The 21,353-nt window shown below is 52.7% G+C and overlaps 1 protein-coding gene across 3 annotated transcripts; it reads left to right on the top strand.

Moving 5' to 3' along the window:
• Nucleotides 1-263: 263 nt before the first annotated feature.
• Nucleotides 264-19,696, top strand: SALL3 (spalt like transcription factor 3). Of its 3 annotated transcripts, XM_082699915.1 has the most exons (5): nt 264-630; nt 12,222-15,167; nt 15,384-15,724; nt 16,751-17,005; nt 18,616-19,696. In XM_082699915.1, the coding sequence occupies exons 1-5, from the start codon at nt 549-551 to the stop codon at nt 18,640-18,642; spliced, it is 3,651 nt and encodes a 1,216-aa protein (XP_082556041.1). In that variant the 5' UTR covers nt 264-548; the 3' UTR covers nt 18,643-19,696. The 3 variants fall into 3 exon arrangements, with proteins under 3 accessions (XP_082556041.1, XP_082556040.1, XP_082556039.1); XM_082699914.1 differs by lacking the exon at nt 18,616-19,696 and having other exon boundaries at nt 16,751-17,299; XM_082699913.1 differs by lacking the exon at nt 18,616-19,696 and having other exon boundaries at nt 12,222-15,724; nt 16,751-17,299.
• The last annotated feature ends 1,657 nt before the right edge of the window (nt 19,697-21,353 follow it).

The raw sequence follows: 21,353 nt of genomic DNA, 5'->3' as shown, positions 1-21,353 counted from the left end.
AAAGGCGCCGGGCCGGAGCCCTGCCCGCGGCCGCTCGCTCCGGGAGGGGCGGCCGGGCGGCGGGGGGGCGCGCGCGGGGCGCGGGCGGCGGCGCAGACTCTCTATAAAGGGGCGAGCCCGGCGCGCCGGCGGAGACGGCGCCGCGCGGACGCCGCCAAAGTTTGCCGCCTGCGCCCTGGGCAGCGCGGCCGCCGCGCCCCGCGCCCGCCGCCCCGGGCCCGGAGGAGCGCCCGCGCCGAGCCGCCGGGCCGCCTGGGCCGAGATGTGAGCGCCGCCGCGCCGGGTCCCGCAGGCGCCCCTCGCCCCGCGCGGCCGCTAATTGCGAGCGCGGCCTCATTTGCATAGGCCGCCGAGTCCGCTGGAGACCGGCCAATCGGCGCGGCCCGCCGCTAATGGCCATGCATTATTCACCAGCCTAATTGCTCAGCCCCATGCGCGGCCCGCGCAGCCGCCGCCGCCCGCGCCCCGCGCCCCGCGCCCCGTGTCGTCCCCGCCGGCCGCCCCGCTGATGCCGATGTCCCGCTCGGGGCCCGCGCGCCGCTAGCAGCATGTCTCGGCGCAAGCAGGCCAAGCCCCAGCACCTCAAGTCGGACGAAGAGCTGCCGCCGCCGGACGGGGCTCCCGAGCACGGTGAGGGGCCGCGGGGGTCGGGTCGGCGGGGGTCTGGCGCGGGGCGCCGCGGGCTGGGGGGAAACTGCTGGTCCCAGAGCCGGAGCGCGGCGCCTGGCCCCGGCAGGCCAGCCGGAGGGACCCCGGTCCTCCCCGGAGCGCGTGGCGCGGAGTTGCGGGCAAGTAAACTTGGTTCGGTTGCTCGGAGTTGGGGCGCAGCGCGCGGACGCGCCGGGGCTCGGGCCGACTGGGGGCCCGAGCTGCCGGGGCAGGCGGTGGGGGTCGGGGGGGAGGGCGCAGGGGGCCGCGCCGCCGACTCGGCGCTGGCCTTCCGGGACCCCGCGCACGGACCCTGGGCCGGGCCTCGGCGACCGCGCGACCCCCGTGCCGGCGCGGCAGCGGGGAAGTGTCCGGTGCTCACCGACCGCCGGACTCGGGCCGGGCAGGCCGCCGCCCGGCAGCTTTGTTCGGAGCCGGGCCCCGGGGCGGTGCGCGCTCGGAGCGGGGCCGCTGCCCTGACCCCCGGCCTGCCCCCCACCCTGGCCGGCTGTCGGCCGCCTCGTGTGCCCCGAGGGCCGTGCAGCCTGCGAGGTCCCGGCGTGCCGACGAGCCCGGATCCCGTTCCGAGGCGACTAGGAAGTCAGTGTCGCCTGGCCTTTCTAATGGCCGCCTTGGGAATTAAGCCGGGTGAGCCCCGCCGCGGCGTGGGGGTGGTCCTTGCACGCGGTAGGACCCGGCACGTTCCTGGTGGCTCCAAGTTTCCTCGGGCCTTTCCTGTTCTCTCGGATGCGCCCCGGCACCTCTGCAGCCGGTCGGCTGCCTGGAGCTCCCTCCGCATCCCGAAGGGAAGGTAGGCGCCGCGGAAGTGGGAGGCGGGCGAGTAGGGGACCGGCCGGGGCTGCGCTTTGCCGCCCGCGCGTCTGCGGGTCCCCGGGGTGCGCCGGGGGCGGCCGGGGGCGGCCGGGACGGGGGCCGCCCGCGCCGCGCCGAGCTCCGACCGCAGCTGCTGGAGAACGCAGGCCGCCCAACTTTGTGGACGAGCCGGCCGTAAGTTGTGGCGGGGCAGGGACGCGCCTTTGCTCCGTGAGACTCGAGCAAAAAAGCGAAAACACAAACAGAAGGAGTGTAAGAGCTTATCACACGGTGTCGCAAAGTTTGGCGAAGCAGGTATGTGTGCGCGTCGGCTTCGGGCAGGGAGAACACGTTTATCGCGCGGTGGGAGTTAGTGAATTAAAGAAAACGAGTGAAGTCCTTCGTCCTTTTTGTCGCTGAGGTGGTGGGGAGTCTTATCTGTAGCCCTAGTCACCCGAGATTAGAACAGCAGATATGCTAAAAAGAAACGCTTGCATATGGTGGGTAGATTAAGGACAAAGAATCTTTTTGTCATGGAAATGGATTTTTTTTTGTTTTGTTTACTTCATCACATAGAATTTCTCACACTTGGTTTGTTTTGTATTGCCCTCAATGACTACATGATCAAATGAATGGATTTATTTCTGCCGAATGAGAAAGACAGTCTTCCCTTCAAAAGAACTACATTGCATCCCAGTGAGGAATTTTAAAGCTTTATTATTGTGGCTTCTGAATAGCTTAAAATCGGCTTTCACAGCCGCCCCAAAATGCAACAATGTAAATACTTCTCAGCTTTGTAGGGTCCTTATCAAAATGTGCAATGTCTCCCTTTATTAAAGCATATTTTAATTAATAGAGTAAAACCCCTCGTATTTAACAATTAACTAGCGGAGGCCCTGCTATTCATTTTTAATTTCACGTCAGAAATGCGAGCGTGGGGAGCCTAATCGTGTAAACATGTTGAGGGATATGTAGCCTATATTTGAAAACCTAGATGGAGTAAATTATTTACAAGTTCTCCTTTGAATTCCTCTTGTTACTGAATTTACTTAGAGGTGAAGCATATTCAGGGTGTGTGTTTTTTGTTTTGTTTTGTTACCCATCGTAGGATTAAAGTTTGTCAAGCTTGGGTTTTCCGCAGTTGTTGGGAATTGTAATGAAGATATTGCCACAGTTCCTGGTCAAATTTTGCAACAGGCCAGAAATAGCCTGTCTGGGGCTGAGCCGTAGTCAAGTAGTATGTTTCCTGGATCGTTTTAAAGGTACTTTAGGCAAACTATTTAAAAAATAGTTCTTTCTGATTTAATTATTCTGAAGCTGATTATTCATGGAGTATAAAAGATACTCTGTTCTCTGTTCAGTCAAGGAATGCTTGTGGATCTATGGTCGTGCTGATCGTCATTAGGAAGATAACTAAAATATTTTTTTAAGAGAAAGGGTTCTGAAAACTCCCTGACTCCAGCATGAATCAGATATTCTGAAAATGGTAATTTTGTTAAATGCAATGGAAGGAAACAGACTGCATGAAGTTCTAAGAGGGCTAAGTTAGTTTACAGTGTTTTAGAGACAAAGTAAATAGTTCTTTTGTATCAGTTTGGGCGTGACATATTAATTAAAGCAGTAGATGCATGGAGTAAAATTGAAGGCTATTGATAATGCCATGAAACACAAACACATGTACAGTTTTTAGTACAATATGGGGAAAGGCAGCAATGCACAGTCACATTAATTTACAGAATTACAAAAGAGATCAGTTCTTAAAAATATAGAAATGACTATTTCTCAGGCTTTGGTTTTTAGGCAGGCCATGAAATCCTGACTATCCAAAAAACAGCGCCAGCATTCCCCAAACCTTCTCATGGCAGAAATGAAATATGATGACGTACCTACAATGAGAAAAAGTAATAATGGGTTGTGTTTAAGTTCTGAAGTTATCCTGTTGTATAATTTTATTTGAAGGATGCCTGAGACTTAACTTTCTCTCTAGGAACCATCATTCAAAATTATAAATTATTTCATTCTTGTCTGAAAATTTAGAAATAAATGTGATGCAGCTTAAGAATTCAGTTAAATGCACGCCACGGGATAATGAAATTTTTTGAGCCATCTGAGTATTTTTGTCCTAAGGAAAATTAATTAAAACTTCTGACAGAACAGCACTTGTACTCCTACTAAGAACTTTAAAATAGTGTGCTATTGCTGTCCTTTGTTGTCTAAAGTACAACTTAATAAAGATGTATTTTATTGTCATTACAAAGAATATTTAAGGAAGAACAAAAAGATACTATAACTTAAAACAATTTGCCATCCTGTATTTTGTTTGTTAGCACTAATTGTTTCAAAGTGTGTTTTTATTTTCTGCCAACTTACAGTCGTAGGGCTATCTTAAAAATCCTTTTAAATGTGGTATGCATGTGATTTAAGAATTTACCAGTGGTCTTCACAGACTGTGTTTAAATTAAGGGAAAGAAGGCCACCAGCCCTCGGTGAAGAGATCTTTCTTCTTTTATCTGTATATGCATGGTTTGCCTTGAGTACTCCCCCCTCTCCCAGCCCACACTACACACATTTACAATTCAGCATTCCAAAAGCAAACAATACAGAAGCCACTTTCTACCATTGGTAGGCAGATTGTTTTCTCTGAAACATGAAAGGTGAAAAGTAACTAAGGGGGTGGGGGGGTGGGGGGGGAGAAGAATTTGCAAATATTTATTTTGAAAATAACATTTTAGAAACGTAACCTATTTAAAGATGCATCCGTTGGTGGGCACCAAGAAGCATGCCAATTCCCACCTTACAGAGAAAGACTGGTTCTGTAACAGTTGGGGTTTATGTACATTTTAAACTTCCACAACACATGCATAATCCAATATTTTTAGATCTGTTCAGAGCCAGAAAAAGAAGAAGGCATGTACCAACAGCAGGAATTACTTAGCAAGCTGATTATTTTTTGTACACAAGATGATGGCAAAAGTGGGTCAGATTTCATTTTCAACCGCAATCTCTAAGAGGCTTTCCCATTCATCTCAAGGTAGCTCTGAGAGCCCCGGGAGGGAATGCAGCCAGGATGCAGCCAGGGTGTCCGCTGAGACTGCTGGACATTAGCTGGAATTTAGCATTTTTAAGTGTGAGAATCGACACGGGGTGTTTTGGTATGTTTTTGTGTTGGTGGTTCTGTGCCCCCCCCCCCAAGTGAAACAAGTCTTCACTGCTCCTGCCATTCAGCACTTTTAATGTTGCAGAATTGTTTCAAGGGGATACTTTGTGCATAACATTTATAACAGGAAGGGTGTTGGGTTGTGTTTTGTTTTGTTTTGTTTTGTTTTGTTAGTTTTTATTTTCCTACATGATTTCTTGACTAGTTGCCAGAATAAGACTAAAGTATCTGACTTAGTCTCCTGGAGACGAGATCTGATTCTGCTGCTCCTGGGACTGGTCTGTGAGGACAGCCTGCGCCAAGTTGTTTCCCAGTCCATCCGAAATCAGAAGTCAAATCTATGTAAAATGGTTTCCCTAGTACTTTAAATAAACTTACATCTTTAAAAAAGCAGCCCTGACCTTAGATTTTTCTCTTGTAGTTGGAACACTTTCATGCTTTAAAATGCAATTTAACTGTCAGTGTGATTTCCACGCAAACAAATAGGTCAAGTCACATTACCAAAAGTGTAAAATATTAATTGAAATAATGAAATAACGTAATGGGTTCTATTTATGTGAGAGATTAAGATTGATTTGTTTGTTAATTAAAGGGGACCCTCTTGCGGCGGCAGAAACGTCCACCAGAGACCTGCCGGGCACCAGCCTGGTGGCTGCCTCCTGTCGTCCATGGGCCTTTCTTTCTCGGTCAGCCCGGGTCGGGCCAGGCCAGCCATGCGGCTCCCTGGCCCCCTGCGTTGCCAGAAAGCAGCGGCCCAAGGCCTGGAAGGTAGGGCTGCAGAGCGAGGGAGCTTCCGCCGGGCTCTCCCTGAAGGTGGGTCGTTAGAGGCGCCGTGACAGGCCTTAGCTGATTTAACCTTTGCCTGCTTTGCCCTGCCAGGGGTGGCCACTAGATGTCAAGCTCATAATACAATTAGTGCATCTGTGCTGTTGACCTTGGCAACACGACTCAACACGGTTCTATTAAGTGTTAACACTGAATCTGTTAACGGGAGACCTGCGTCGGCTCCGAGCTGCGCTGCGTATCCGATGCCCATCTCGCTCCGCACAAGTGTTTGCAGTTCTTCAAGAAGAGAGAACGGGGTGCCTTTGTGCAGCTCTTAAACTGCACAAATTAAACTGTTAAATTAACCCTGCAGGTGCCGCAGCCGTTGGTCTGCGTTCCCGGCCTCCCCGGTCCTCCCTCCGAGAGTGACCGCTCCCCAGCACGGATGGGCAGCCCCACCATGGACTCCCATCCGTGCTCGGGCAGCCCGGGCAGCGGCTCCGGCCAGACGATTCTGTGCATGTGTGTAAACTTCGCGGCCGGGCGCTGAGAAATGAAAACCGGAGATGATTCTGTGCCCGGAGCCCACATGCGAGGCGGCTACACCTCGTCAGAGCCTTGCCGCTGGACACAGCGCACTTCCGCTTCTCTGGGCTGTTCGGTCCCAGGTGTGTTTGGACGTGTAAGTGGCCGTGCTTATTTGTGTATTTTTATGTTACGTGAATTTGAAAACTAGCTGGCAGGAGGGAGGGTTGGAGCGCAGGCACCTTCGAGGAGGCGCGCTGGGGGCCAGCGTGTGGCCGATGGGACTCAGCCTGACCAAGTCTTCAGCCAGAGTGGCCCTGTGCAGGCTTTGTTTCCCTCTCCCCAAACCTGGGTGGGAGCGGTTGGCATGGCCAACCTGTTTCGGGGTGCTTCCGCGTGTGGATGGCGATGCGTGTGCGTTCCTCCCAGGTGTGCCTGCCACACGGCATGCAAACGTAGGAGCTGCTTTGCGACCGCAAGTGTAGCAAACATCTTATCATGCGAGGCGGCGTCGAGGCGGAGTTCACACCCGTGGGTGTCGTGGCTGCTTTCCATCTGCGTGTGTCCGTGCAGGAAACCGCGCTTTCCCTCCCCGGTGCTTCAGCACGCAGAGTAGAAACTGCCACTGCTCTCAGCAGAAGACATTTGGTGACTGTGCCACAGGTGGTCGTTACTTAACAAATTTGAGATGTGGGCCAGTGAGCCGCCGGAAGCCGAGTGCGGGTCAGTGCGGGCGTTCCGCATAGCAAGAGTGCCCTCCACTGTTCGCCGCCGCCTGCACAGGCCTGGAGGTCTGGGGAGAGGACAAAATTTTTCTATTGCGTCTGGAATTTCTTCTACATTGTTAAACACAGTAGGGGTCTCTATTTGTCCCCTCCTGTTTCACAGCTTGGGTTCAGTGTGTGATAATTCATCTTTCTTTATGGGATTCAGAGCTATCATAAGGAGTTAAAAAGAATTAATTTGCAAGAAAATAAGTGTCTCCGCACAATTTAGGACCACTTGAAAAATGCTCCCTAGATTTTGAAGGGTTGGTAAAGGCCAAGCACCGAGTACCTCCTCGTTTCCCACAGATCCACGTGGCATTTTATAGTTACTAATTAAAGTGGAAACTTAACATCCCTTTTCCCACATGGAGCAAGTTTCACTTCTCCTTTTGTTCATTGCAGAGAATTAACAAATAGGTAGCAAAAAAGTGTAGCGGAGTCCCCGTGGGCATTGGGGTTGCTTCGCAGAATGATAAAACCATCTCCTGTGTGTGGAATCGCTTAGCTTCCCTCCGCGGGCGCCCGCCCCCTCACGAGGGGGACCGAAACGAGCCGCAGCCGGAAATGTTGAGGGGAGCCCTTAGGTCTCCGATGTTCTCAAACGCATCCCAACAGTGCCTTTCTCTGGCCTTAGACAGATCGCCCCGCGCGTGAATATCCCTCCTGTCCTCTGCCACGTCATTCTTGGAGACGGTCCTGTGCATTGCCAGCGAAAACATGATCCCTGCTCATTATGTAACAGACCAGGAATCAAAACAGAGAAAAAGGAAACCGTTTGGGGGCTCCTCTCACACGGAGGGATTTGTTCCTAAGAACAGAAACATTTTTCGTGGACGTTCTCTGTGCGTTTTATTAGTGAGAAGAAAAGGAAACCCATCCATTTCGAAGACTGCCCTCAAGGTATCCTTTTGTTCGAGGCTTTCTCCAGAAGGCTGTGGGGCCCGTTTTCCTTCTGTAGAACCTGCTCTAGAATTTCGGGGGAGTGGTAGAAGGCCTGAAAGCCTTCAGTATAAATAGCAAGTGTGGGATCGCCGTGAACTAATTACACATTTCCTCTCGTAAACTGAAACAGCTTTATCTCCCAGCCTCTCTTCCCTCCTGACCGCGTTCAGGAGAACAATTTAGCTCCGCGCAGCAGCGCCCAGCTTGAAGCCCGGCTGGGCCACGGAGGACACGAGCCAAGGAGAGGTCCTCCCCGAGCCGCTCCCACTCACGTGGACCCGCAGCGGGCTCCGATCTGCAGGGCACTGGCGGGGGGGGGGGGATCCCCCAGACGTGCCTGTGAACAGGAAGAGAAGGTCCTGCCTGCACGCCGCCGCGGGTGAGGTGCTGGGCAGGCCCATGGCTTGCGCTGGTGACGCCGGGCCCTGTAAATTCCTGCCTCATCCCTGGCCTGTTTACAACCCCACGTCTCCGTCCTGTCCTTGACCGGTCAGAATGCAGAAAATAAATTACCTTGACAATAATGATAATGATTCTAATGCTGGTTTTCCAGCCCCTCCCTTAAGACGGAGAGAATTTCCCACCGCTGCTGGAGAAATAAATTCCTCTCCCCTGTGGGGTTGTCCTGTTACCTTGGCTCACCGACTGACGTGGTTTTACCTTGAGATACAAACTGTAAGCCACGTTAACTAATGGATGTGATAACTTCTAACTACAAAGGCCAATTTGAAAAATGTAAATTTCACGAAAGGATGCCACAAGCATGTGCGTCCCGAGAAATGGCGTCAAACAACGCGGAATTACAGGGCCTTCGGAGTTCTCTGAACCGCGTTCAGAGTTTCCCAGCATGGGCTTCCCTGTCGTAGAAAGCAGTTTTATAAAAAGAAGAAAAAAACCATCCACACGGGTGCTGGTATTTCAGCACGTACTCACTGAATCGTGGTAACGAGAGGCGCTGTCTCAGCCAGTTAGAACAACTTTCTGTACGTCCCCCTCTGTTCGGACCACGCGTTCCCCATGCTTTCCCACCATGCTTCCCCCCTGGAATCCGCAGTCTTCCTCCTTCTAGGAGCTCTGGGAAGAGGGACTCATTCGTGTTATTTCCTCCCGGGCAAGTCAGGTGAAGTCATGCTTGTTGTTCAAGGCCGTTCTCAAAACATGCAACCAGAATTACGATTCCATAATGCAATATTAGGGGTTTTACTCGTACGCATCATTTTCACCACCATCTCATGAAACGTGCGGTTCTCTCTCGCTTTCGTGGGATGCGAATCACCTGCACATTTTGGTAGTGAAATACTCTGACCTTACCTGGTAGTGAATGATCTTAGCAAGTGAGTGCGACTGTGTTTGCACAGATCCTAATTAAACAAAAGAAAAAGTGGTGATTCTGAATTATTTGCCCCAAGTAAGAAATCTAAATTGTATGTGAAGAATTTTTTCCTTCATTCATTGTAGTTTTTAAACTATGCTTTAGCTTTAAAAGGCAAATTTATTATGAAACTTTGCTTATAAGATCCAACGATTGATTGTCTTGTTAGTTTCATTAACATAAATGAACTGTTAACAGGTCCAATGGCCAGAATGCCATTTTTACACAATTTCCTCTGCAGGTTTGCTTTCCTGCTTCAATTTTAAAGGAATATAAGTGGAAGGGTACTCTGCTTTGACAAGAATATCTTCATTACGTTTAGGTAATTATCATTTATAACTGCATTAAACAGAATTGCTCATTATTGGGTAGGAAGGGCTGAGAAGCTCAGTGCTCAGTTTCTGCAGGTCAGGAGTAGCTGTGTGTTTGCAGACCCGCCCGTGGGAGACAGAAAGTACCTGGGAGGAAGCTTCCATAAATTTGGATGCAAACCCAAAAAGTCCTAGCGCACAAAGAACCAGTGGAAACGTCAAAAGTTATCTTGAAAGTAAATAGACGTTTGTTTGGGTCACTTAAGCTCTGAGAAAAACATGGCAAAAAAAAAATAGTATTTCTGTATTTCACATATTTGTTACACAGCATATCTGGGAAATGTTCATTTGTAAGGTATCATTTATTTATAATTAAGTTAATTTTTCAAACACCGAACGCACTTTCAGTCTGCCTTATTGTAAGCGTTTATTCAGTGAATTGTCCCTAACACATAATCCACATAAAGAAAAAGCAGTCTTTGAATGAGATCCACTTAGTGTTTACTTGCATAAAATTTTAAATGTTTACACCATGTGAATGCTTCTGTGTGCCCTGTGATGACACATTTTATCTCTGAGGAGTTAAAGGTAGAAAATAATTCAACAAATTAGCAATATTTAATTTCTTGGTATTTTACTCTTTGAAAAGTATTAAAATAACAATCTTTAGAAGATGAGGGCAAGCCTTTAATATCATTTCTTTAAATATTGGGAAAGAACTTTAAGAAATACTTTGTTCTGTTTAGTTAGAATAGTCATGATACAGTGTAACATTGATTCCAACTTGATTACTTACTATATCAGAAGCTGTTTACCTGAAGATTTTAGGGGTGGGTTTTTTTTTTGTTTGTTTTGCTTTTTTGGGGTGTGTGTGTGTGTGTTTGTCCTGTTCTATAACCTTAGCATGTTTAAAATTAGATTTTGCATACATTGAGCAAAGTTAAGAACTACAAGTATTTATTTTGTTAATGTTCCTATCTGCAGTATAAATCAGCTGTGTCTTTGCTTCCAGCTATATTCAACCTCATTATAGACACCTATTACATTCCTTCCTTATACAGTAATGAGACTTCATACAGTCTGATCTTCAGCACTGAATTTAGTTTAAGAGTCTAGCATGTCTTTATGGGCCGCAAGCTCTAACTTCTTTTCCCCCTTCAGATGGTTTAGCCAGTTAAGAAAATGCTAATTGAACACTGCTAATAATTTTTTTAAAGGCACGTATAAATTACCTGGAAATAATGGCCTCGTGGAGAGCAGCTGACTAGCCTCGAAAAATATTTTTATTTTCTTTCCCAGTAGAGGGACTAAGTGATTTTGCAGTTTATTTTTTAAAAATCAGATTTCTCTACTAAAACCGGCCAAGTTGTTCTTTTTCCAACTCCCCCCCTGCAAAAAAAAAAAAGAAGAAGAAGAAGAAATATGGAGACTTTTTAACAAATATATTTGTTGATGTTACAGCAGCAAATTATTTGCGGGGACACAGACTTGAGGGTGTTTTGTTCTCACACTCAACAGTGCAGGATAACAAAAAGCTGATTTGCAGCTGTCATTTGTCTCTGTTCAAACTGATTTGTGGCCGTCACTCCTTCTGTAAGTTGACGAAAAGCAGTTACGAGCCAGGAATATGTATGGCAGCACATCGAGCCCGAGTAATTACCAGGCATTACCTTTCATCCCAGCTCCCAAAAAATAGGAGCCAGGAATGTGCCCATGTGCTGATGCCTCGCTCCTGGATGGCCATTTATTTGATCAGGTGTGAATTAGAATTGTTCATTAAACATGGTTGTTATTCGGCACAAGAGGGTACGGGAAGTCAGGAAGTAGCTGCCTACAACAGTAATTAAACATGTGTAACCAATTAGAGGGCTTTCCACTATGGCACAAGCATATAATTTGCCAAGTCTTTCTATGAGAATAGATGAAAATAGGTACAAAAAGTGTGTCTGACTACAACATTCTCATGTTAAACATGTCAACATAAATGAACTTTAAATATATAATTTCTAGTTTGTTAACAAACTGCCGAACTCTATTGGCTAATCACAACAACATATAATTTTGGTTCATTTTGCCAAGAAATATTGCATCTGACAGAGCCAATTAATTGTATTAAACATGATTAATTTTCGGCCCAGACTATATTGATGATATTCATTTCGCAGATCCTAAAATGTAGAAACGTGCCCTGTCCGTGAGGAGAGTCAAAGGGCTCGCTGAGAACATTCAGGATTGATTGGTTGATCGAACTAGGAGTCAGGGAGATGATTTTTCTGAGCAGGGACATAAGAAGCGCTTATATTCTCTTTGTTACATTTACAGATGAAAGTATTTAGATGAGGTTTCATACGTGAAATAAATGCCCATTGATCTGGAAGGTTCTATAGAATTACATTAAATGCGTAATGTCTCTGCGCCGTGCAAAGACAATAAATCTCGTGGTCCAACCCTGCGAGAGTCACGGCGGCCGGCTCCCCTGTCAGGTGCTGACGTGAGTTTGAAAGGTTACAGATTAGTTTAGCGATGTTAAGTGAACTGGCAAAGGCATCTCTAATTTTGCTGGAAATGAGGAAGCCCGATGGTAGGGGGAATCCTAATGAGCCCGTCGAAAGCTGCCTTTGTGCCCAACAGACAGGGTGGCTGCAGATTGTATGAAAATATTGGAAATCAATGGCTTCTATGGAATTTCATTAAGAAGCCGTATCCACAATTGATAGAGCCTCATAATTTGATGGATTGTGTGAGAAAATGATTAGCCAGCTAGAAGGAGTCATAGAATACACACTCTGGGGCGTCAGGAACGTTGAAGTGGGGTAATTTGTACAAAATAAAAAATATTGATTTTACTTATGTGCGAAATTTTGAAATGGAGGTGGTTGTCTCAGGTGCCTCTGGCTGACGTAATCTCTTGGTTTTTGTAGCCGTCCCCGGGGACGGGGCCGCCGCCGGGGACAGCGGGAGCGAGGCCAGGAGCGGGAGCGAGGACACGAGCGTGTGCGAGAAGTGCTGCGCCGAGTTCTTCAAGTGGGCCGACTTCCTGGAGCACAAGAAGGGCTGCACGAAAAACCCGCCGGTGCTGATCGTGGGCGAAGATGAGCCGGCCCCTCCGTCCGAGCACTTTCCAGAACCTTCCCCGGCCAGCTCTCCCAGCGAGCGGACAGAGAGCGAGGCGGCCGAGGAGGCGGCGCCCGCAGACAGCGGCGAAGGCGGTGAGGCAAGGGCCCCGGAGAAAGAGGAGGAGCCCATGGAGGCCGAGCCCGCTGGGGACGAGAGCTTCCAGACCCCCGGCCCCTCGCACGCGGGGAAGCCGCCTCTACCTCAGATCCCCGAGCCAGCGCCCGTGGCCGCCTACAGCATGCCAAACACCAACGTGACCTTGGAGACCCTCCTGAGCACCAAGGTGGCCGTGGCACAGTTCTCCCAGAGCGCGAGGGCTGCGGGCAGCGCGGGGTCTGGCGGCGGGGTCGCGGCGGTGGCCGTCCCCATGATCCTGGAGCAGCTCATGGCCCTGCAGCAGCAGCAGATCCACCAGCTGCAGCTCATCGAGCAGATCCGCAGCCAGGTGGCCATGATGAACCGCCAGCCCCTGCGGCCGCCCCTGAACCCCGGGGCGGCCACGGCGGCCCCGAACGCCCCGGTGCCGGCCTCCAGCCAGCTGCAGGGGCTGGCCACCCACTCCGCCCTGCAGCTCTCGGCCGGGGCCCCCCCCACGCCCATGGCTCCTGGCCCCGCGGCCCAGCCGGCCACCTACGAGGGCCCCCAGCCCCTGTCCCAGCCGGCCTCTGGGGCAAACACCCCGCACATCCCCGGTGGGGGCCCCTCCATCCCCACCGAGGCGAGCGGGCCGGCGTCCTCCGGCACGGCCCCGGCCTCCACCGTCCCAGCCTTGGCGGCCGGCCCCTCCAGCAGCAGCTCCCAGCCGCAGAACGCCTCCACGCCCCCCGCCCTGGGGCCGGGGCCCCTCCTCAGCTCAGCCCCCAGCCTGCCAACCCCACTTCTACCTCAGACCTCCGCCAGCAGCGTCATCTTCCCCAACCCGCTGGTCAGCATCGCGGCCACCGCCAACGCGCTGGACCCGCTGTCGGCCCTCCTGAAGCACCGCAAGGGCAAGCCTCCAAACGTGTCGGTGTTCGAGCCCAAGGCCAGCGCCGAGGACCCCTTCTTCAAGCACAAGTGCCGATTCTGTGCGAAGGTGTTCGGCAGCGACAGCGCCCTGCAGATCCACCTGCGCTCCCACACCGGCGAGAGGCCCTTCAAGTGCAACGTCTGCGGGAACCGCTTCTCCACCAAGGGCAACCTCAAGGTCCACTTTCAGAGGCACAAGGAGAAGTACCCCCACATCCAGATGAACCCCTACCCCGTCCCGGAGTATCTGGACAACGTGCCCACCTGTTCCGGCATTCCCTACGGGATGTCGCTGCCTCCGGAGAAGCCGGTGACCACCTGGCTGGACAGCAAGCCCGTGTTGCCCACGGTGTCCACATCGGTCGGGCTGCAGCTCCCGCCCACCATCCCTGGCGTCGGCAGCTACGCAGACTCCCCCAGCCTCACCCCCGCAAGCCGCTCCCCGCAGCGGCCCTCGCCCGCATCGAGCGAGTGCACCTCCCTGTCCCCCGGCCTCAACAGCTCTGAGTCCGGTGTCCCGGGGGCAGCCGAGTCCCCCCAGCCAGGGCTCAGCGGCTCTTCTCAGACCAAAACCGAGCCCGTGAGCCTTCCCTGCGCGAACCCCAGGCCAGGGGAGGGCCCCGGGAGCGGGCAGGTCTCTGCCACGTCTGCGGCGCCCATCCTGACGGATAGCAGCGCCTCCACGGGCCTGTGCAGCCCGGTCCTTCCGTCCGGCTCGGACCAGTTCAAGGCCAAGTTCCCCTTCGGGGGCCTGCTGGACTCCATGCAGACGTCTGAGACGTCCAAGCTGCAGCAGCTGGTGGAGAACATTGACAAGAAGATGACGGACCCCAACCAGTGCGTCATCTGCCACCGTGTCCTGAGCTGCCAGAGCGCCCTCAAGATGCACTACCGGACGCACACGGGGGAGAGGCCCTTCAAGTGCAAGATCTGCGGGCGCGCCTTCACCACCAAGGGCAACCTGAAGACGCACTTCGGGGTTCACCGGGCCAAGCCACCGCTGCGCGTGCAGCACTCGTGCCCCATCTGCCAGAAGAAGTTCACCAACGCCGTGGTCCTGCAGCAGCACATCCGCATGCACATGGGGGGGCAGATCCCCAACACGCCGCTGCCCGAGGGCTTCCAGGACGCCATGGATGCCGAGCTCCCCTACGATGACAAGGCGGCGGAGGTCCTCAGCGGCTGCGGCTACGACGACGACGCGGATGAGAACTCCATGGAGGACGACGCCGAGCTGCGGGAGCCCGCCGGCGACCCGCCCAAGCCGCTGCTGTCCTACGCGGGGTCCTGCCCGCCCTCGCCGCCCTCGGTCATCTCCAGCATCGCCGCCCTGGAGAACCAGATGAAGATGATGGACTCGGTCATGAGCTGCCCGCAGCTGACTGCCCTGAAGTCCCTGGAGAACGGGTCCGGGGACAGCGACCGTCTGAGCAACGACTCGTCGTCAGCCGTGGGCGACCTGGAGAGCCGGAGCGCGGGCAGCCCGGCCCTGTCCGAGTCCTCGTCCTCCACACGCGCCCTGTCGCCCATGAACAGCAACAGCGAGAGCTTGCCCTCCAAGTCCCCGGGCCTCAGCGCCCAGGAAGAGCCCCAGGAGATGCCACTAAAGACCGAGAGGCCAGACAGCCCGCCCCCTGCCCCCGAAAACGGAGGCGCGCTGGACCTCACGGCGGCCCCGCCCGGCCGGCCGGCCATCAAGGAGGAGGCCCCCTTTAGCCTGCTGTTCCTGAGCAGAGAACGGGGTAAGTGTGCGGGCACTGTGTGTCGTGTCTGTGGCAAGCCCTTTGCTTGCAGGAGCGCGTTGGAAATCCACCACCGCAGCCACACTAAGGAGCGCCCGTTTCTCTGTGCGGTCTGCGGGCGCGGGTGCTCCACTATGGGTAATTTAAAACAGCACTTACTGACGCACACGTTGAGCGAGCCGCGTTCTCAGTTCTGTGACCCCGACTTTGCCCTAGGTCCCAGCCAAAGCACTCCTACCCTGGTCGCCGGCCCCGCGCCCGCCATGATCAAAATGGAAGTGAACGGGCACAGCAAAGCCATCCCGCTGGGCGAGGGCGCGCCGCTGCCGGCCGCGGTCCAGGTGCCCCCGGGGCCCCAGGCGGTGATGAGCCCCGGCCTCGCGCCCATGCTGGCCCCCCCGCCGCGTCGCACCCCCAAACAACACAACTGTCAGTCGTGCGGGAAGACCTTCTCCTCGGCCAGCGCCCTGCAGATCCACGAGCGCACGCACACCGGAGAGAAGCCCTTCGGCTGCACCATCTGCGGGAGAGCCTTCACCACGAAGGGCAACCTCAAGGTAAGGCCCAAGGAGTCGGGTCGTGGCCGGGGTGGACACGCCAGGTGCCCACCCACCGTGTCACGTGTGCACCTGCTCACCAGGGAGCACGTGCTGTGTGGCGGTAGCAACGGGCTCACCTGCCCGAGCGGGCCGGGCCTCCCTGTGGGAGGCTTGTGCCACCTGTTGGGGGCTGACCGTGCAGGCTCTGCTCCCAGACAGCCGGTCCCAGAGCCCCGTGCCGTCTTGAGTCCGGAGGAACCAGGACAACAAGATAGGCTGGGCTTTTAAACACTCGCACAAGATACAAATACTGTGCATCCTGGGCCAGGGCCAGAGCTTGGTTCTGCCTTTGTCCACATGGTGGCCAGCAGAGGCCGGCAGACATCTGGTGAGGAGCTTCCCAGCGTGAGGGCCAGTGTAGGATTCCTATCTAAGATGACGACCACACTGCCCATTCTCCCCAGAAGGTGGGGTGTGCACGACACGCTCAAGGAGCCCTCTTGCCCCCATCTGTCCACGCCACACGCCTGCCCGGGTCTCGGTGCACTCTTCCAAGACTGTGAACAGCTTGAAACCGGTGGCGGCTCCTTCCTGTAGGACAGGAGCCGGCTACACGTGCCCCAGGGGATGCTTCCGTGTGGGGGGAGAGCGACCATGGGGCCCAGCAAAGCTGGGAGTTCAAGTACACGGCCGTCCTGTGGAGCAGGGAGAGGCAGAAGGGGCAAAATGCTCTGCGCCCTCTGAGCTTTGCACCCCTCCCAGCCCCCTGTGGCCTGTGGGCTTTCCACCATGTGGGGGAACCTTATTGTGTCGAGGTCATCAAGTGAGAGAAACGTGCACGAAGATATTGACTGATTTTGCTTTTTGTGTGAGGAGAACTATTGCATGTGTAAACATGAGACCCTGAGAACGGGGACCGAAACCGACTCCGACACCGCGGCGCTGGGTCTCCGACGGCACGTGGGCCGCGTGGAGACAGACACACCCCGCGCCCGGAGCTGGGCCGGCTCACCTGTGCCTTGTGTCTCCCTGTCTCTCGCGCAGGTGCACATGGGCACGCACATGTGGAACAACGCCCCCGCGAGGCGCGGCCGCCGCCTGTCCGTGGAAAACCCCATGGCTCTGCTGGGGGGCGACGCCCTGAAGTTCTCAGAAATGTTCCAGAAGGATCTGGCAGCGCGAGCAATGAACGTTGACCCGAGTTTCTGGAACCAGTATGCGGCAGCCATCACCAATGGCCTCGCCATGAAGAACAACGAGATCTCCGTCATCCAGAACGGGGGCATCCCCCAGCTCCCCGTAAGTCTCGGGGGAAGCGCCCTCCCCCCCTTGGGTTCTCTGGCCGCCGGGATGGACAAAGTGCGCAGCGGCGGCAGTCCGCCCATCGTGGGTTTGGACAAGGCCAGCTCCGAGACAGGAGCCAGCCGTCCGTTCACGAGGTTTATCGAGGATAACAAAGAGATCGGTATTAACTAGCTGAGGTCGGCTCCGTCCCGCGTGCACCGTCAAGGGCGGCCATCAGGCTGCGCGGCCTTGGGCCCCGGTTCCCCTGAAAATGGTCCCCGTAGCAGAAGCCACGTTCCCTGTGCGGCTGCTGGACACATGTACTCTTCCCACGCGAGCCTGACTGCTCTGGGGACTCGGCCGGCTGCTCGTAAATTGAGATCAAAAAGAGGAGCCTGTAGGACCGCCCTGGGAACGCAAAGGGCTCACACCCCATCCACTCGTTCCTCCCAAAACCTGATAACCCCCGCGAGGGGTCCCCTGCGTGTCCCAGCGACACTCACTTGAAGGTTTTGTTCGAGTTAGTTAGAAACTTGAACTCGGCTTTTAGACTGTTGAGGATGTGGTCGGGTTCTCCCAGCGCGGTCTTCTGGCTGCCCCTTTGTCTGTAGTATTTATGATGTTAAGATTATGCGGGTAACAGATAATGCAGCCCCACCTTTAGAGGAAACTTTTGTACCGCAGAATACATCTGGCTATGTGATTTTTTTCTTTTAAAGCAGAATTTGTTTTACTATAAATAAGTGAGTTTTTTCAATGCAGGCAGACTGTGAAGTCCCCCTGCGGAAGACCGCATGCTTTTGTGTACAAGTGCCCGTCAGTGACAAGCCTTTTTTTTGTTGTTCTTTTTTGTTTTTTTTTTTTTTGTTTTTTTTTTGTTTTTTTTAATTTAAATGTTTGTAGCTGCTATCTGGACAGTTGTTCCCTAGTGTGGTCTGTAGCCCAGCGATTGGGAGCAAGTTACAGACAAAATGTCACCGTAAATTATTCACAACATTATAAGTGGTTGTGAGGACATGCTTCACGTTATCAAAGTTGTACAATAAAAAGGTAATGTTTGTATACTGTGGTTGCAAACTCTTAATTTATACTATTGCACTTTTAGGATTTTGTATTAGGGAGGTTTGTCTATAATTTGAAAACTTAAAAAGATGTAAAGTATTTTATAAATAGTACTTTGGTTTAAGGAAAATGAAAAAAAAACTGTCACAGTTTCTTATTTTGTCTTAAGGTCAAACACTATGAGAAATCCTTACCACCTACACAGAAAAGCCACCAAGACTTGTCTGCTCCTCAATAAATGAGGGCCTGCCATTTCTTAAATTAAAATGATTTATTTAACTTTTCTACAAAGCCCATGTAAAACCTGACCGCCCCTAGCACGAGTCTGATGAATTAACCCAAGGACCGTGAGCCAGCGGCGGGCGGGGCCCGGAGACGGTGGCAGGCACGCAGACGGTGGCGGGGGTCTGGTGTGCGGTGACCGCCCGGCCCTCGCTCGTGCAGGCGGGACTCGCGTCCAGGCCCTGGTTCTCATGTACAGTTAGCTGCAGAGGAAGAGCAACATCGGGCAGTAGAATCCGTCACCACTGGAACGTTTTCTGATTTATTTATTATCTTCTCAGATGAAAACGAAGCACAATGTCGCCTGACCGTGGAAATACGGTCCGGAGCTGCTGACCTTGTTTAGACGGCTTGGCCCGAGCTGGGGACCGCGGGTGGGGTGGCCCGCGGGCAGGGGTGTGTGCGCTACCTCATTTTGTGCGGTGCAGGCCTGCTGGCGTCTGGGACGGCTCGCCTCCTCCGACCGTGGCGTCCAGAGACGCGGTTCCACGTGTGTACCCTGAAGCAGGAGCCGGACAGCGATGTCTTCTTGGCTAGGACAGGAACACGGGACGATCTTTCCCACGCCTCCACAGCCGCAGAGAGGCCATGTCGTATCCTGGAGCAAACCAGTCCCGAAGGCTCCTCACTCCACCAGCCTCGCCGTCTCCTGCTGTTGGAGCCGAGCACCGAGCCCGTGGGCGCTGCTGGGCGGCAGCAGTGGAATGTCTTTATTATTTATGTGTCCTTTTGGTGTGGTTTTTTTTGTTTGTTTTTTGGTTTTTTTGGTTAGTATTTGGTACCATGTAGTGTTCTCTCTTCTCCCGGAAGGATGTGTATATTACTTAAAAAAAGAAATGTAAAGTGTTGTAAATAAGATGGCTCATGAAGGGCCGGCGAGGCGTGCCGCCTTCTGTATTCGGGACCAGGCCGTCCCTCCCTGCGTGGTGAAGAGAGACACTATTTTTCTACTGCAGCACCATGTAGGGCTGGACCCCGAGCCAGCCGGCGTTCTTACCGAGATCCAATATTTTTTATGACAAATCTGTGGCTCGACACATCTACTGATGGAAATGGATGTCTTAGACTAGGTTACTATTTTTGTCATACGGAAATGAATAAAATGCAGGATGTAACATGACTTCTGAATTGCGTTCCTTGATTATTCGAGTGGAAACCGTGGAATTTGAGGTTCTGGTCGTTGATGGTGGATGTCCTGTCTGTGGTGTTTCTCCGAGCAAAGTCCATAAGGGTTGACAGCTTAGACGTAAGAATATCTACATGTATCTTGATTGGTCTTGAAATTTTTATTTTTCACTTTTTCCCTAAAATAAAAATGCAGCCTCCTAATTGTGGATTTTTTTTTTTACATCTGTGATGGACGAAGATGTAGAAATTGCCTCCTCGTTAGAGACTGCCTGCCGTGCCCAAAAATGGCCACTCTGAATTGCTTTCCCGTCGTCAACCTTAAGTGAACGTATTGGCTCTTGGGATCGCTTGAGATAAATCGCTGAGCGTCGAGCTGGTTCCAGGTGGGACGTGGTCAGGGAGGGGCTGCCCGCACCTCTGTCCTCTCTCCCAGAGGGAGGATCTCTTTCCTTCACCAGTAACGCTTTATAGGACTTAAAACTTCAAAAAATGTGGTAACTCCTGGAATTCAGTATTCATCCAACCCATTCCTTTTTTCCGATAGCTACAGACACTTAGAAGCCACAGTGATTTTTGCCTGGGGAGTGTGGGGCGAGCCACCTGCCGGGGCCAGCCTTCCAGCACAGATCCTAAACCTTAGGGGCTAAACCATGTTGGTTTCAGGGCTAGGATGGAAATTAGCAAACATGAGCGGGCTCAATAAGACCGTAAATTTGTCTGTTTCTTAAAATGATAAGGAAATACAGCCCTTACCATTTGAAATAATATTAATTAAAATGCAGGAAAAACAAGATCTACTTACTTCGAAAGCATTTCCAGTGTAAAAATCTAAGGCTGTTGCCGCTTAACAAGCCCGGATATTTACTTCCTGACGTCAACTCTCGAGTGCTGAGACCGTGCATCAGAGAACCATCAATGCCAACAGTCCCTAAAAATTATTTATTTAAGTATATTTCTATTCTAAGTTCATTACAGGAACCATTCACATTTAAAACTAATTAAAAAGTATCGCTGAAGGGCTGAAAAGCAATTGTTCTCAAACTCTGCACAGTGTCATTTTCTCCGCGTGGGCGCGGGAAGGCGGCGGTCCCCCTGCCTGCCGCCGCTCTGAGTTGGCAGCCTCTGCCGCCCCGACTGGAGCCACATGAGGCCACCGGCGGCAACAGGCCGGTCCTTTGTCTCCCATTGGCGCAAGCGTTTCCAGCCCAACCCTCCACGGGGCTGGATTTATCTTGTCTGATATCACGGAAGCCCAGACCCCTCGCCTGGGTCCTCGCATGCATGCTGGTGGCTCAGGGATAACGTCCCACGTGTGGAGCCCCCAGCCTCGCCTGCCACCCCACCCGTGGGCCTCGGGTCTCAGCCTGTGGTGCTCGTTCGCGAATTGCCGGCGGCCAGGGAAGGTGCAGGACCCGTGTGTGCCTTCGGAAGGGCTTCTGATGGCGCCTCGCGGGGAAACAGGCCGTGATGCATTTGGACGTGCGGGTCTGTTGGCTGACTTTTCAGCTACATTAAATTCGATCTACACACAACAAAGGAAAAAATTATGTTCTCGCTTCTTTTCCCAGCTACTGGGAACTTCTGGTGTTCAGCACCCTTCGCGGAGGGAGCTTCTGCTGTTCCGCCCACACTTCTGTCCCCCGGGTGCAGGTTGGGGTGTGGGCGTGCCCTACGCTATCTGGGCCGGCGAGCTCCGTGGGGCATGGCAAAGGACACCAGAGGCACCGGCCGAGCTGGCCTCACTGTGCTCCCTTACGTGGTAGAAGAGAAGTGGCATTAAAACTCCTTCCAATTCTAAAATGCAGGGTGGGGTGTGTGCGTGTGGTCTGTTTGTTTGTTTGTTATTTTGAAAGACCTACCACTAATGTATACCTTCCTTTTTCCTCCTAAA

This window comes from Mustela nivalis (assembly GCF_964662115.1).
Source record: "Mustela nivalis genome assembly, chromosome: 14".
NCBI lineage: Eukaryota > Metazoa > Chordata > Mammalia > Carnivora > Mustelidae > Mustela > Mustela nivalis.
This window is presented reverse-complemented; position numbering and strand designations above follow the sequence as displayed.